This window comes from Odontesthes bonariensis, chromosome 14 (genome assembly GCF_027942865.1).
Source record: "Odontesthes bonariensis isolate fOdoBon6 chromosome 14, fOdoBon6.hap1, whole genome shotgun sequence".
NCBI lineage: Eukaryota > Metazoa > Chordata > Actinopteri > Atheriniformes > Atherinopsidae > Odontesthes > Odontesthes bonariensis.
This window is the reverse complement of record NC_134519.1, coordinates 3,530,724-3,544,028: the sequence shown is the minus strand read 5'-3', so window position 1 is coordinate 3,544,028 and position 13,305 is coordinate 3,530,724. Positions and strand designations below refer to the sequence as shown.

At 40.4% G+C, this 13,305-nt stretch overlaps 3 protein-coding genes across 3 annotated transcripts in view; all 3 read left to right on the top strand.

Moving 5' to 3' along the window:
* The window catches only part of LOC142398542 (uncharacterized), a 42,801-nt gene that overhangs the window by 12,091 nt on the left and 17,405 nt on the right, over nt 1–13,305 (top strand). The window lies entirely within an intron of this gene.
* Nucleotides 3,716–6,943, top strand: LOC142398574 (uncharacterized). The gene is made up of 2 exons (XM_075482625.1): nt 3,716–3,968; nt 5,202–6,943. The coding sequence occupies exons 1-2, from the start codon at nt 3,797–3,799 to the stop codon at nt 6,149–6,151; spliced, it is 1,122 nt and encodes a 373-aa protein (XP_075338740.1). The 5' UTR covers nt 3,716–3,796; the 3' UTR covers nt 6,152–6,943.
* On the top strand, nt 7,428–10,715 carry LOC142398556 (uncharacterized). The gene is made up of 3 exons (XM_075482599.1): nt 7,428–7,836; nt 9,856–10,238; nt 10,353–10,715. The coding sequence occupies exons 1-3, from the start codon at nt 7,665–7,667 to the stop codon at nt 10,665–10,667; spliced, it is 870 nt and encodes a 289-aa protein (XP_075338714.1). The 5' UTR covers nt 7,428–7,664; the 3' UTR covers nt 10,668–10,715.

Below are 13,305 nucleotides of genomic sequence, written 5' to 3'. Positions count from 1 at the left end.
TTAAAAAATAAAGTACAATTCAAGCCAATTAGAGTCCAATTCATTGTAATCATAAGCCAATCAAATCCAATTAATAAAATTCAAAATTGGTCTCAGGACGGGATCAAAGAGAAGTTTTGATGCAATCTGTTGGTTTTTAATAAATTTGATTTGATTGGATAATGATTGTATTATGAATGAATTGTATTGCAATTGGCTTGAATTGGACAGTATCTTTAAAGTGCTTTGAGGCAAGGCAAGGCAAGTTTATCTGTACAGCACAATTCAACTACAAGGCGATTCAAAGTGCTTTATTACATTACATTAAAACAGTAGAAATAAAAAGCATGATTTAGATTTTTGTGACATTTGTTGTGATTTGGCTCTTTATAAATAAAACTGAACTGAACTGAATTTCCACTTCACCTTATTGGGCTTTTAAAGAAGTTTTAAAGTTCTCTAAGAATGTGAGTAAAAAAACCTGACTGAAATATTTGTGTTATGTAGAGCTCCACAGCATCTAATATTTTCTTTTAGTGCTTTATTATTAACAGTGAACTTTATTTGTTCTCTTATTTTAGCTGCTTTTTTCTAGCTCATCGTAAATATGAGGTTTCATCCTCTGGGAGCAGAAACATCCACAGCAAACTGATGGAAATCTGTCCTGATAAGCTGCTGCTGGAAGGACAAAATCCTGAGCTGAGATCAGTCCCAGATCTGTCTCTGAGAATGGAATAAAGTGAAATGATGTGGTGAGATCTGCTGGAAGCTGTTCAACAACAAGTGCTGTTGGAAGTGTTTTCATTCGGATAAAATGAACAACACTTTAAACCTAATCTCTGCAATACAAAGTGCATTTTGTCTCTCATTTACAGAATAATTTAAGATGTGTTTTATCATAGAGTCATATTCAGATAAACTCATGTGAAATATGTGAACCTGGGCTGTGGTTTACTGCTCTCTTCATGTCACAAACACTGTTTGACATCTGTTCATCTGAAGGTTTTTGTACAGGCTGCAGGGATCATTTCTCACTGTGGGACCTTCCCACAGCTGCAGTAGTAGGTGGCTGAATGTTCGAGTTTAACTTTCTGTATCTGCAACTCCCAGCCGTTCTGTTTATTCACAGCTGAGAAATCATTTTCCTGAGGATGATTGTAACTAGAATCTATGTTTCCACCACTCCGACTGATATCAAGAATTACTCTGAATGTTTCTGTTTCTTTCTTCTGGAACCAGTATACATAATCATAATCACACTGGTCAGTTTTTCCACAGCTGAAGGAGACACTTTGACCAACTCTCCTGGTCAGCGTTAACTGGTCCTGACTCAGCTCTGCTGCCATGGCAACCAGCGCTGCAGAGACACAGACAGACAGACGAAGGTCAGTGGGACGGTGTTTGTTCCAGGTGGAGTTTGCTGGCTCCTGATTGGCTGGAAACACTCACCTGAACACAGACAGCACAGAGCAGCGGCTGGGAGGAAAAGCATTTTGTGCAGCGGTGTTTCCTCTGGTGAACCTGGGGAGAAGTGGCGCTCTAAGGCAGCTGAGGCCAAACAAGGACGAGCTGTGAGATCAGAGCAGGGCCACGTGCTTTCTGACAGCTCCTCAGAGCTCCCATCAGCCCCTGCTGTGGGCCCACAGATAAGACCGCTGCTGCTGACTGACAGCTCAGCCCAAGCTGCTGTGTGCTTTGTGGTCTGGATTTGAATCTGACAGCAGATGGAAAAAATGGGGTCACATGATGCAGAAAGACTAAAAAACATTCATGTTCCCACAAACACATTCAGCTTGGTGGTGACTTTAGTAACTGAGGTGGGAAATTAATAAAATAATAATAATAATGATAATGATAATAAATGGTGAGAGGGGAGGTAGCATCAGGTGTAAAAAAAACATGTGCCAAATCGATGATGCAAGATCGGCCGAAAGACGAAGAAAAGGATTCTGTCGCATGAAACATTACTTTTTATGCTTTAATCCATAAGATTGATATTACTCAATATAAATACTGATTTCTGTGTTTTAGAGGGGAAAATCTGACACATTTACACTCTATTCTTACATCAGGAAATTTAGCAGCACAATTAAAGAAGCTCATTTTGTGGTGATAGAAGAGAGACTGGGGCACAGAGAGAAAATGTAACTTAAATCTAACAGGGATACATCCATCTGGCCTGTGTGGTTCTTCTCAACCAGAAACAGTCACGTGTGCACATTAATTAGTCAAGTCAAGTTTATTTGTAAAAACATTTCATGTGCAGAACAATTCAAAGTGCTTTACATAAAATAAAAGCATTGCAGCAGGGAGTGGAAGAAGCATTAAAAATACATAAAAGAATATAAAGAGAAACAAATAAAATCATTTAAATTAATTTAAAAACAAGCAACAGTCCGGATAAGTTCAAAGATATCGTGCAGATTTCATGCATAGACACATGAGAACAGAAATGTCTTTAACCTGGATTTAAAAATGTCTCCATTTGGTGAAAGTTTAATCTCCACTGGCAGTTTGTTCCACTTGTTTGCAGCATAACAGCTAAATGCTGCTTCTCCATGTTTAGTCTGGACTGGACCAGCTGACCTGAGTCCTTGGATCTAAGAGCTCTGCTGGCTTTATATTCTCTGAACAGATCACAGATTGTAAACCATCAGCAGGCTTTTAAAATCTATTCTGTGACTGACTGGAAGCCAGAGTAAAGATTTTAAAGCTGCTGTGATGTGTTCAGATCTCTTAGTCCGGGTTAAAACTCCAGCAGCAGCGTTCTGGATAAGCTGCAGATGTTTAATGCAGATGTTTAGTTGTGGGAAATATGTGGCAGAAAGAAGGGACGTGATTACTGGGACGTTGGAAGAAGGTCTAACAGGAACAGGCCCAAAAACATGCTGGACTGTAGTGAAGAGGACAGGGACGAAGATACCTTTGATCTCCTTCTGGGAACTGGATTATTGAGGAGAGTTTTTTACATCTAGAGCTATACAGTAATACTAGAGTATTATATTATTATTATTATTATTATTAGTAGTAGTAGTATTATTATTATATTAGATTATTATACAGTAATACTAGAGTATTACTGTAGACAACGGACTGAACTGGAGGACCAACACCGATGCTGTCTACAAGAAGGGGATGAGCCGACTCTATTTTCTGAGGAAGCTGAGATCCTTCAACATGTGCAGCGAGATGTTGGAGATGTTCTATCAGTCTGTTGTTGCCAGTGCACTCTTCTTCGCTGTGGTCTGCTGGGGGAACAGCATCAGAGCCGGTGATGCCAGCAGGCTTAATAAACTCATTAAGAAGGCTGGTTCTGTCATCGGCTGCAAACTGGACTCATTTGAATCTGTGGTGGAGAGGAGGACACTGAACAAACTGTTGCCCACCCGTCCTCTTCACCAGCTGCTGGTTGGACAGCGGAGCTCCTTTTCCAACAGGCTCATCCAGCTCCGCTGTCACAAGGACCGTTTCAGGAAATCCTTCCTGGAAGAGAACTTCAAGCTCAATAGGCTTGAAGTCTCTCCTAAAAAACAATAACAAAAAAAAAAACTCTTCATACTGTAGATTTGTATATATATAGCTAATGTCTATCTATCTATTTATCTATTTCCAGTAGAGGGCAGTGGTGACACTTATAGGGCAGCTTCCGTAAAGCCTCAAACAAGAGGAAGAAGAAGCTAACTCACGTCCACCGTCGGAACTTTTCAGTGTGACACCCAGCGGAAGTAAACAACAAGGCGTCATCTGCAGCATGTTTGGACTCAGCAGGAGGACGGTCGGGTTGTCTGAGCTGAATATCTGAGTGTGAGCAGCAACAATGTCTTCAGTTCAGCATCTGAGAGAGTTTATCAGCCAGCGACTAACTGCTGCTGCTGAAGAAATATTCTCAGAGTTTGAGAAAACCATCGTCCAGTACGAGGAGGAGATCGACCGTCAGCGCAGACTGCTGGATATCAGCTGGAAACCCCGAATAAAGCTCCACACAGCAGGTGAGGAACACTGTGAGGGGCTGAGTGAGTTAAAACCTGAATGTTATTGATAAAAATGCTAATCAGAGCTCTGCGCTACGTTTATTTCAGGCTCATTAATTATGATGCAGTCATGTTTCAGACACAAATAACATGAAATTTACATTTCAAAACAGAAACATTTGGTATTAACATCACTTTATATCGAAGACACAGGAGGAACTTACCTGCTGGATCACCATGGTAACCGATGCTAAACACATGACCTGCTTTGGGGGACGTTTCAGAATAAATGTACAAATAAATAAGAGCCACCTTTTTCTCCGGTGTTTTTCTCCTGATTATGGCAAACACTAAAACAATATTGACAGAAATTATTTATTTTTCACATTTCAACACAGATGTTCTTATTGGAAATGACGTAGGATGCTTTGGTAAACACTCTTCTATGTGAAATACACGTGTCTTATTCGCCCTGTTATCTGTTATCTTACTTATTTTTGTTGGAGGAAACATTGGTTACCACTAAGTCCACATGGAAAGAGTGATCTGTATTTGTTTCTAATCTGTTAGTGACAAAAAATAGAAATATTTCTGCTGCTATTTATCAATTAATAGCTTACACACTGATACAAATTTATACTCCACAGCTTTCTCACATGTAGCCTTTTAGAGATGCCGATCTGACGGCACCATCGATCCCTGTCATTAAATCTCTTAATAAATGATATGAATAGCCTCTGTTCACGTTAGTTTATGTAGCCTGGCTGAGCTACACTTTGAAAACAGATGCTAAACACAGCTGCAGACAGGTCTGACTCACACACATTTTTGTTTACTACAACAGTTTAATGCCGTAGCTACCCAGATGGTGACCTCTAACCATGTGTCATGACTTTGTTGCCTGTTTTCTATGGAGCAACACCATTTAGGAGTGACTTTCTGCCCACTCCACCCATCTCCTCCACAGGATGACCCTTTTTTTTAGATTAATAGTACGGTGCTGTGCTACCATGCAAGAGAAAGTCCCCTTAAAGCTTTTATTCACAGCGCTTGTGCCAAATTAACAAGGGTAACATGGTCAAAGACCAGCAGACAGAAGACACAGTGAATCCTCGTGAAGTCAAAGATAACGTTTATCTCCGGCCATTAAAACTTAGACTCATTATTTTACATGCAATTAAAACTATCCTCAAAAGCGCTTTCCAATCATCAAATTGGTAACAAATTGCCGATGTTGCTTTCTCTTTCCAGACCTCCCACTGCAACATATCTGCAGAAAGGAGGAAGTTCTTGCTGATCAGCAACTCTGTATCCAGGGGAGGAACTCCAGTCTGGATCAGGAGGAACCAGAACCTCCACAGATTAAAGGGGAATGGAAAGAACTCTGCACCAACCAGGAGGAGGAGCAGCTTGTTCTAAAGCAGGAGACTGATAACTTTATGTTAACTCAAGGTTATGAGGAAAGTGACTTCGCTGAACCAGAACAAAACACTGACCAGCTTTTATCTCATAACTCTCCTTTTACTGTGAGCCAAAGTCAGGAAGAAGGAACGCAAATGAACTCGGAATCAAGTAGAAATGCTGAGATGAAGCCAAAGAAGAGACATAACAGAAACAGAAGTCACAGTGATAATGTAAACCTTTCTGCCATGTCAGAGAGTCGGTTTAATCCTGAGTCAGCTACAAAGCCTGTAAAATGTGATCTTTGTGGGAAAGATTTTAAGGATGAATGCAGTAAGGAGCAACATCACAGAAGCCACACTGGTTTGAAGCCATATGTTTGCCAAATATGCGGTAAAAGCTTTAGTCACAATCGTACTTTGCTGACCCACAAAAGAATCCACACAGGTGACAAGTTGTTCTCTTGTAAAATATGCGGGAAAAGTTTCACACGGAAAAGTGATCTGTTGACCCACGTGAGAATCCACACAGGTGAAAGGCCTTTTTCCTGTGTAACATGTGGGAAAACATTTAGTCAAAGAAGTAATCTGATGGTTCACAAGGTTATTCACTCTGGAGAAAGACCATATTCTTGTGGAATATGTGGAAAAACTTTCAACCAAAAAAGTTACTTGGGGGTTCACATAAGAATCCACACCGGTGAGGTGTATTCTTGTGAAACATGTGGAAGAAGTTTCCATTTTAAACATAGTCTGACAGCTCACATGAGAACTCACACAGATGAAAAGTTGTTCTTTTGAAACAATTGAAGAGTAATTATTTTACTTTCACACAGGTAACTTTTCTTTTTCCCAAAAATGTCACGTTCAAATTGGTTTCTCTTCCATTCAGTCTGTATTTGCACTGCCATGTTTCTGTGGTAGCTCAAGATCAACAACCAGAACACTGCCTCATAAGCAGGCCGTTTGCCTTTTTAGCTTCACCCAAGTTCACCCAACTTACTCACAATGGGAGGGTGAGCCAAGTGCGACTCACTTTGCTGCATTCTACAGCAACAGCTAGATTTCACTAAATCCTACACAGTGCTTATTTGAAAATTATATATAAATAATTTAATATATAATTTTATATGTATATGTACATTTTTGAAAGAATATTCACATCGAGCAAAGGAAGAAAACAGCAAAGCAACATTAGATTGTCAGAAAGGAAAATTAAATCCTTCACATAATGTATTGAAATGATTAGCATCACATCAGCGTTTCAAAGCAGATTACACAAGAAACTAAATAAATTGTGTCCTTAAATAAATAAAGGTAGATATTTTAAATAAATGTAAAGCAAAGTGTATAGCTGAGTATATTCTGAATTCATCAGATGCTGTTCACTAACATTTTTAATCAATGTATAATCTGAAATTTTGCTGAGTTTAAATAAGTTGGTTCTTTGAGCTCTTCACACTGTGAAGTCTGTACGTACCGTTTCTAGTGTAATGTTTGGTGGGATGTTCGGCCACTTGTGGATGACGTCAGCTTTAATATGTTCAGTGTTAGTAACTCGTGTTGAATCACCACTGAATAAAAGAACCAAACTTCTGAGGCCATGTTGGCAGCAAGTGTGAGTGTATCTTTAACTAAAGCTTAACTGCAGAGGTGTAACTAAATATGTGTGTTGAAATAACATGAGCCTTGGACAAGAGGTTAGCTGTTTGGAGTGGGTCCTCAAAGGGAAGTCTAGGACTGAAGATAAACTGAAATAGTTTCAGCAAACTGAGTAGAATATTATGGGGAAACATGCAGCTGGCCATTGTAATTCATATGAAGATGGGCAGTGGAACATATATTTACATAGTGTGAAAATGTGAGTAAATGAGACGGCATTATGTGCAGGTCTGCAGATTACAGGACAAGAACACGGAGGTAAAGAGTTGTTCGGGGAACACATGAAGCAGCGGGAGGTTGGTGGAAAGTTAAGACTTTTAAACAGGGGCTGTAGTGGACTGATAACGACAGCAGGGGGCGGTATTGCAACAAAGAGGGAACCAACTGCCGGAAAACTCCGAAAAGAGGAAGAAGTTCGTCCTCATCCACCGTTGGAACTTAAACAAAAAGGCGTCAGCAGCGGGTTCATAGACATTATGAGCAGGTTTGCACTCAATGGCTGTGAAATCCCAAAAGAGAAAAAGAAGAAGAAGCTAATTGGCGTCCGCTGTCGGAACATTTCAGTGTGACACCCAGCGGAAGTAAACAATAAGCCGTCAGCAGCAAGACGGTCGGGTTTTCTGAGCTGAATATCTGAGTGTGAGCAGCAACAATGTCTTCAGTTCAGCATCTGAGAGAGTTTATCAGCCAGCGACTAACTGCTGCTGCTGAAGAAATACTCTCAGAGTTTGAGAAAACCATCGTCCAGTACGAGGAAGAGATCGACCGTCAGCGCGGACTCCTGGATATCAGCTGGAAACCCCAAATAAAGCTCCACACAGCAGGTGAGGAACACTGTGATGGGCTGAGTGAGTTAAAACCTGAATGTTATTGATAAAAATGCTAATCAGAGCTCTGCGCTACATTTATTTCAGGCCAATTAATTATGATGCAGTCATGTTTCAGACACAAATAACATGAAATTTACATTTTAAAACAGAAACATTTGGTATTAACATCACTTTATATCGAAGACACAGGAGGAACTTACCTGCTGGATCACCATGGTAACCGATGCTAAACATATGACCTGCTCTGGGGGGCGTTTCAGAATAAATGTACAAATAAATAAGAGCCACCTTTTTCTCTGGTGTTTTTCTCCTGATTATGGCAAACACTAAAACAATATTGACAGAAATTATTTATTTTTCACATTTCAACACAGATGTTCTTATTGGAAATGATGTAGGATGCTTTGGTAAACACTCTTCTATGTGAAATACACGTGTCTTATTCGCCCTGTTATCTGTTATCTTACTTATTTTTGTTGGAGGAAACATTGGTTACCACTAAGTCCACATGGAAAGAGTGATCTGTATTTGTTTCTAATCTGTTTGTGACTAAACCAATTAATAGCTTACACACTGATACAAATTTATACTCCACAGCTTTCTCACATGTAGCCTAACAGAGATGCCGATCTGACGGCACCATCGATCCCTGTCATTAAATCTCTTAATAAATGATATGAATAGCCTCTGTTCACGTTAGTTTATGTAGCCTGGCTGAGCTACACTTTGAAAACAGATGCTAAACACAGCTGCAGACAGGTCTGACTCACACACATTTGTGCAAATGACTGCACAGTTTGCCAAGCAGAAACATCTAAAACACCTAAACCCGTCCATCTGCAAACTCTGCATGAGGGTTAAGAAATGTGCACCTCCTGAACTAATCAGCTGCACAGCCATCAACACCACACAGTTAGGAAAACACATCGGGTGTGTTCAGTGGAGGCAGAGGCTCAGCATCACCGGTCCTACTCTGGGTTAGAAGTCTTATTGAGACAAATCATTTGCATGTTCTGTCTCATCCGAATATCAGGACGTGTTCCCTCGACAACTTGTCATAATGAATATTCTTCGCACCTGTTTGCATTAGACGCACATATCTTTATCCTTGGACAAACTTTTTTGTTTACTACAACAGTTTAATGCCGTAGCTACCCAGATGGTGACCTCTAACCATAATGCAATGTGTCATGACTTTGTTGCCTGTTTTCTATGGAGCAACACCATTTAGGAGTGACTTTCTGCCCACTCCACCCATCTCCTCCACAGGATGACCCTTTTTTTTAGATTAATAGTACGGTGCTGTGCTACCATGCAAGAGAAAGTCCCCTTAAAGCTTTTATTCACAGCTGTTATAAATTGGCTTTATTCTTAGACTTTATGTATTCATATTCTGTAGTTCACTAAATAATCTATGTTCCTAGTTTGTACGTTTACACTCTGCTCATACAAACGCAATGTATGTCCAAGACTTTAAGATGACGTAGCGGGATAAAATAAGCGTCTATTAGGACAGATAGGTCTGGTACAGTAGATGCACGCCTGAAACAACTCACACATCGCTTATCACATCCAAAGAACATGACGGAGACGGTGGATGGCCTGCTCACATCATGAGCAAATGTTCAATGATACGTTGTCAAGTGTAGGTACAACCTCTGTGAGATAAAGGTGAACATAAATATGAAATGTTTCCGGATATCGGGGCTCGGTCGGACGGATTTCAAGCGAGAACTCTGCCTCTCCGAGTCCAGCGCTGATACTTGACCTGTGACCACCAATAAATACTTTGTTTAACTTAAGACTTCTCCAGAATCGGGCTAACACAGCGCTTGTGCCAAATTAACAAGGAAAACATGGTCAAAGACCAGCAGACAGAAGACACAGTGAACCCTGGTGAAGTCAAAGATAACGTTTATCTCCGTTATTTTACATGCAATTAAAACTATCCTCAAAAGCGCTTTCCAATCATCAAATTGGTAACAAATTACCGATGTTGCTTTGTCTTTCCAGACCTCCCACTGCAACATATCTGCAGAAAGGAGGAAGTTCTTGCTGATCCACAATTCTGTATCCAGGGGAGGAACTCCAGTCTGGATCAGGAGGAACCAGAACCTCCACAGATTAAAGAGGAATGGAAAGAACTCTGCACCAACCAGGAGGAGGAGCAGCTTGTACTAAAGCAGGAGACTGATAACTTTATGTTAACTCAAGGTTATGAGGAAAGTGACTTCGCTGAACCAGAACAAAACACTGACCAGCTTCTATCTCATAACTCTCCTTTTACTGTGAGCCAAAGTCAGGAAGAAGGAACGCAAATGAACTCGGAATCAAGTAGAAATGCTGAGATGAAGCCAAAGAAGAGACATAACAGAAACAGAAGTCACAGTGATAATGTAAACCTTTCTGCCATGTCAGAGAGTCGGTTTAATCCTGAGTCAGCTACAAAGCCTGTAAAATGTGATCTTTGTGGGAAAGATTAATAGTAATATTGATGCTTCTCTTTCCAGGTGAACACAACACCGAAAACTCCGAAGAGAGGACGACCATCTTCAAACCCAGATGCGACAGGGAGTCCTTTGAATGCTGGGAAGAGACCATCCCCAGGTGATGGGAGTCCAAACTGTCCCTCTTCCAAGAAAGCATGTACACACCCCCCGCAGGATGTGCGCAAGGACCAAACTGGACATTTCCCAATGAAGGTGAAGAGAGGACGCTGCAGACACTGCAGTAAAGGGTATACTAATACCCAATGCAGCAAGTGTGATGTTCGCCTCTGTTTTTCAGAAGACAAGAACTGTTTCTGGGACTATCACTGTACATAAATGTTCTATTGACTACACACTGATGCAATAAATGACTGTTCAGAACAACATGACTGAGGTTATTTTTCATGTTATACTGTTCTGGGACAAAAGCAAAACCCTGCAAAAGAATCCTTAGTTCTGTATTGTTGTTCAGACAATGAGTGCAAATGCAGGAGATTCTGCTCCCCATTGAGCCCAACGTTGCAATATTACAACGTTTCCGTAAAAACTTAACAAAACATATTTTTTTTAAAAACACATGCCTCAGGCCTCCTACAACAACATCTTAATGGTTGAAAATTTTTTTTTTGTGTTTTTCTATATCTGGGTCTTACAGGGTTAAGGATGAATGCAGTATGGAGCAACATCACAGAAGCCACACTGGTTTGAAGCCATATGTTTGCCAAACATGCGGTAAAAGCTTTAGTCACAATCGTACTTTGCTGACCCACAAAAGAATCCACACAGGTGACAAGTTGTTCTCTTGTAAAATATGCGGGAAAAGTTTCACACGGAAAAGTGATCTGTTGACCCACGTGAGAATCCACACAGGTGAAAGGCCTTTTTCATGTGTAACATGTGGGAAAACATTCAGTCAGAGAAGTAATCTGATGGTTCACAAGGTTATTCACTCTGGAGAAAGACCATATTCTTGTGGAATATGTGGAAAAACTTTCAACCAAAAAAGTTACTTGGGGGTTCACATGAGAATCCACACCGGTGAGGTGTATTCTTGTGAAACATGTGGAAGAAGTTTCCATTTTAAACACAGTCTGACAGCTCACATGAGAACTCACACAGATGAAAAGTTGTTCTTTTGAAACAATTGAAGAGTAATTATTTTACTTTCACACAGGTAGCTTTTCTTTTCCCAAAAATGTCATGTTCAAATTGGTTTCTCTTCCATTCAGTCTGTATTTGCACTGCCATGTTTCTGTGGTAGCTCAAGATCAACAACCAGAACACTGCCTCATAAGCAGGCCGTTTGCCTTTTTAGCTTCACCCAAGTTCACCCAACTTACTCGCAATGGGAGGGTGAGCCAAGTGCGACTCACTTTGCTGCATTCTACAGCAACAGCTAGATTTCACTAAATCCTACACAGTGCTTATTTGAAAATTATATACAGTATATATAATTTTATATGTATATGTACATTTTTGAAAGAATATTCACATGAAGCAAAGGAAGAAAACCTCAAAGCAACATTAGATTGTCAGAAAATAAAACAAAATCCTTCACATAATGTATTGAAATGATTAGCATTACATCAGCATTTCAAAGCAGATTACACAAGGAACTAAATAAATTGTGTCCTAAAATAAATAAAGGTAGATATTTTAAATAAATGTAAAGCAAAGTGTATAGCTGAGTATACTCTGAATTCATCAGATGCTGTTCACAAACATTTTTAATCAATGTATAATCTGAAATTTTGCTGAGTTTAAATAAGTTGGTTCTTTGAGCTCTTCACACTGTGAAGTGTGTACGTACCGTTTCTAGTGTAATGTTTGGTGGGATGTTCGGCCACTTGTGGATGACGTCAGCTTTAATATGTTCAGTGTTAGTAACTCGTGTTGAATCACCACTGAATAAAAGAACCAAACTTCTGAGGCCATGTTGGCAGCAAGTGTGAGTGTATCTTTAACTAAAGCTTAACCGCAGTGGTGTAACTGAATATGTGTGTTGAAATAACATGAGCCTTGGACAAGAGGTTAGCTGTTTGGAGTGGGTCCTCAAAGGGAAGTCTAGGACTGAAGATAAACTGAAATAGTTTCAGCAAACTGAGTAGAATATTATGGGGAAACATGCAGCTGGCCATTGTAATTCATATGAAGATGGGCAGTGGAACATATATTTACATAGTGTGAAAATGTGAGTAAATGAGACGGCATTATGTGCAGGTCTGCAGATTACAGGACAAGAACACGGAGGTAAAGAGTTGTTCGGGGAACACATGAAGCAGCGGGAGGTTGGTGGAAAGTTAAGACTTTTAAACAGGGGCTGTAGTGGACTGATAACGACAGCAGGGGGCGGTATTGCAACAAAGAGGGAACCAACTGCCGGAAAACTCCGAAAAGAGGAAGAAGTTCGTCCTCATCCACCGTTGAAACTTAAACAAAAAGGCGTCAGCAGCGGGTTCATAGACATGATGTCTATGAGCAGGTTTGGACTCAATGGCTGTGAAATCCCAAAAGAGAAAAAGAAGAAGAAGAAGCTAATAGACGTCCGCTGTCGGAACATTTCAGTGTGACACTCAGCGGAAGTAAACAATAAGGCGCCAGCAGAAGTGTTTGAGGACTCAGCAGGAGGACGGCCGGGTTGTCTGAGCTGAATATCTGAGTGTGAGCAGCAACAATGTCTTCAGTTCAGCATCTGAGAGAGTTTATCAGCCAGCGACTAACTGCTGCTGCTGAAGAAATATTCTCAGAGTTTGAGAAAACCATCGTCCAGTACAAAGAGGAGATGGACCGTCAGCGCGGACTGCTGGATATCAGCTGGAAACCCTGAATAAAGCTCCACACAGCAGGTGAGGAACACTGTGATGGACTGAGTGAGTTAAAAACTGAATGTTATTAATAAAAATCCTAATCAGAGCTCTAAGTTACATTTATTTCAGGCTCACAGAGGAAAGTTACGGTGCAGCTGCTGTTACTT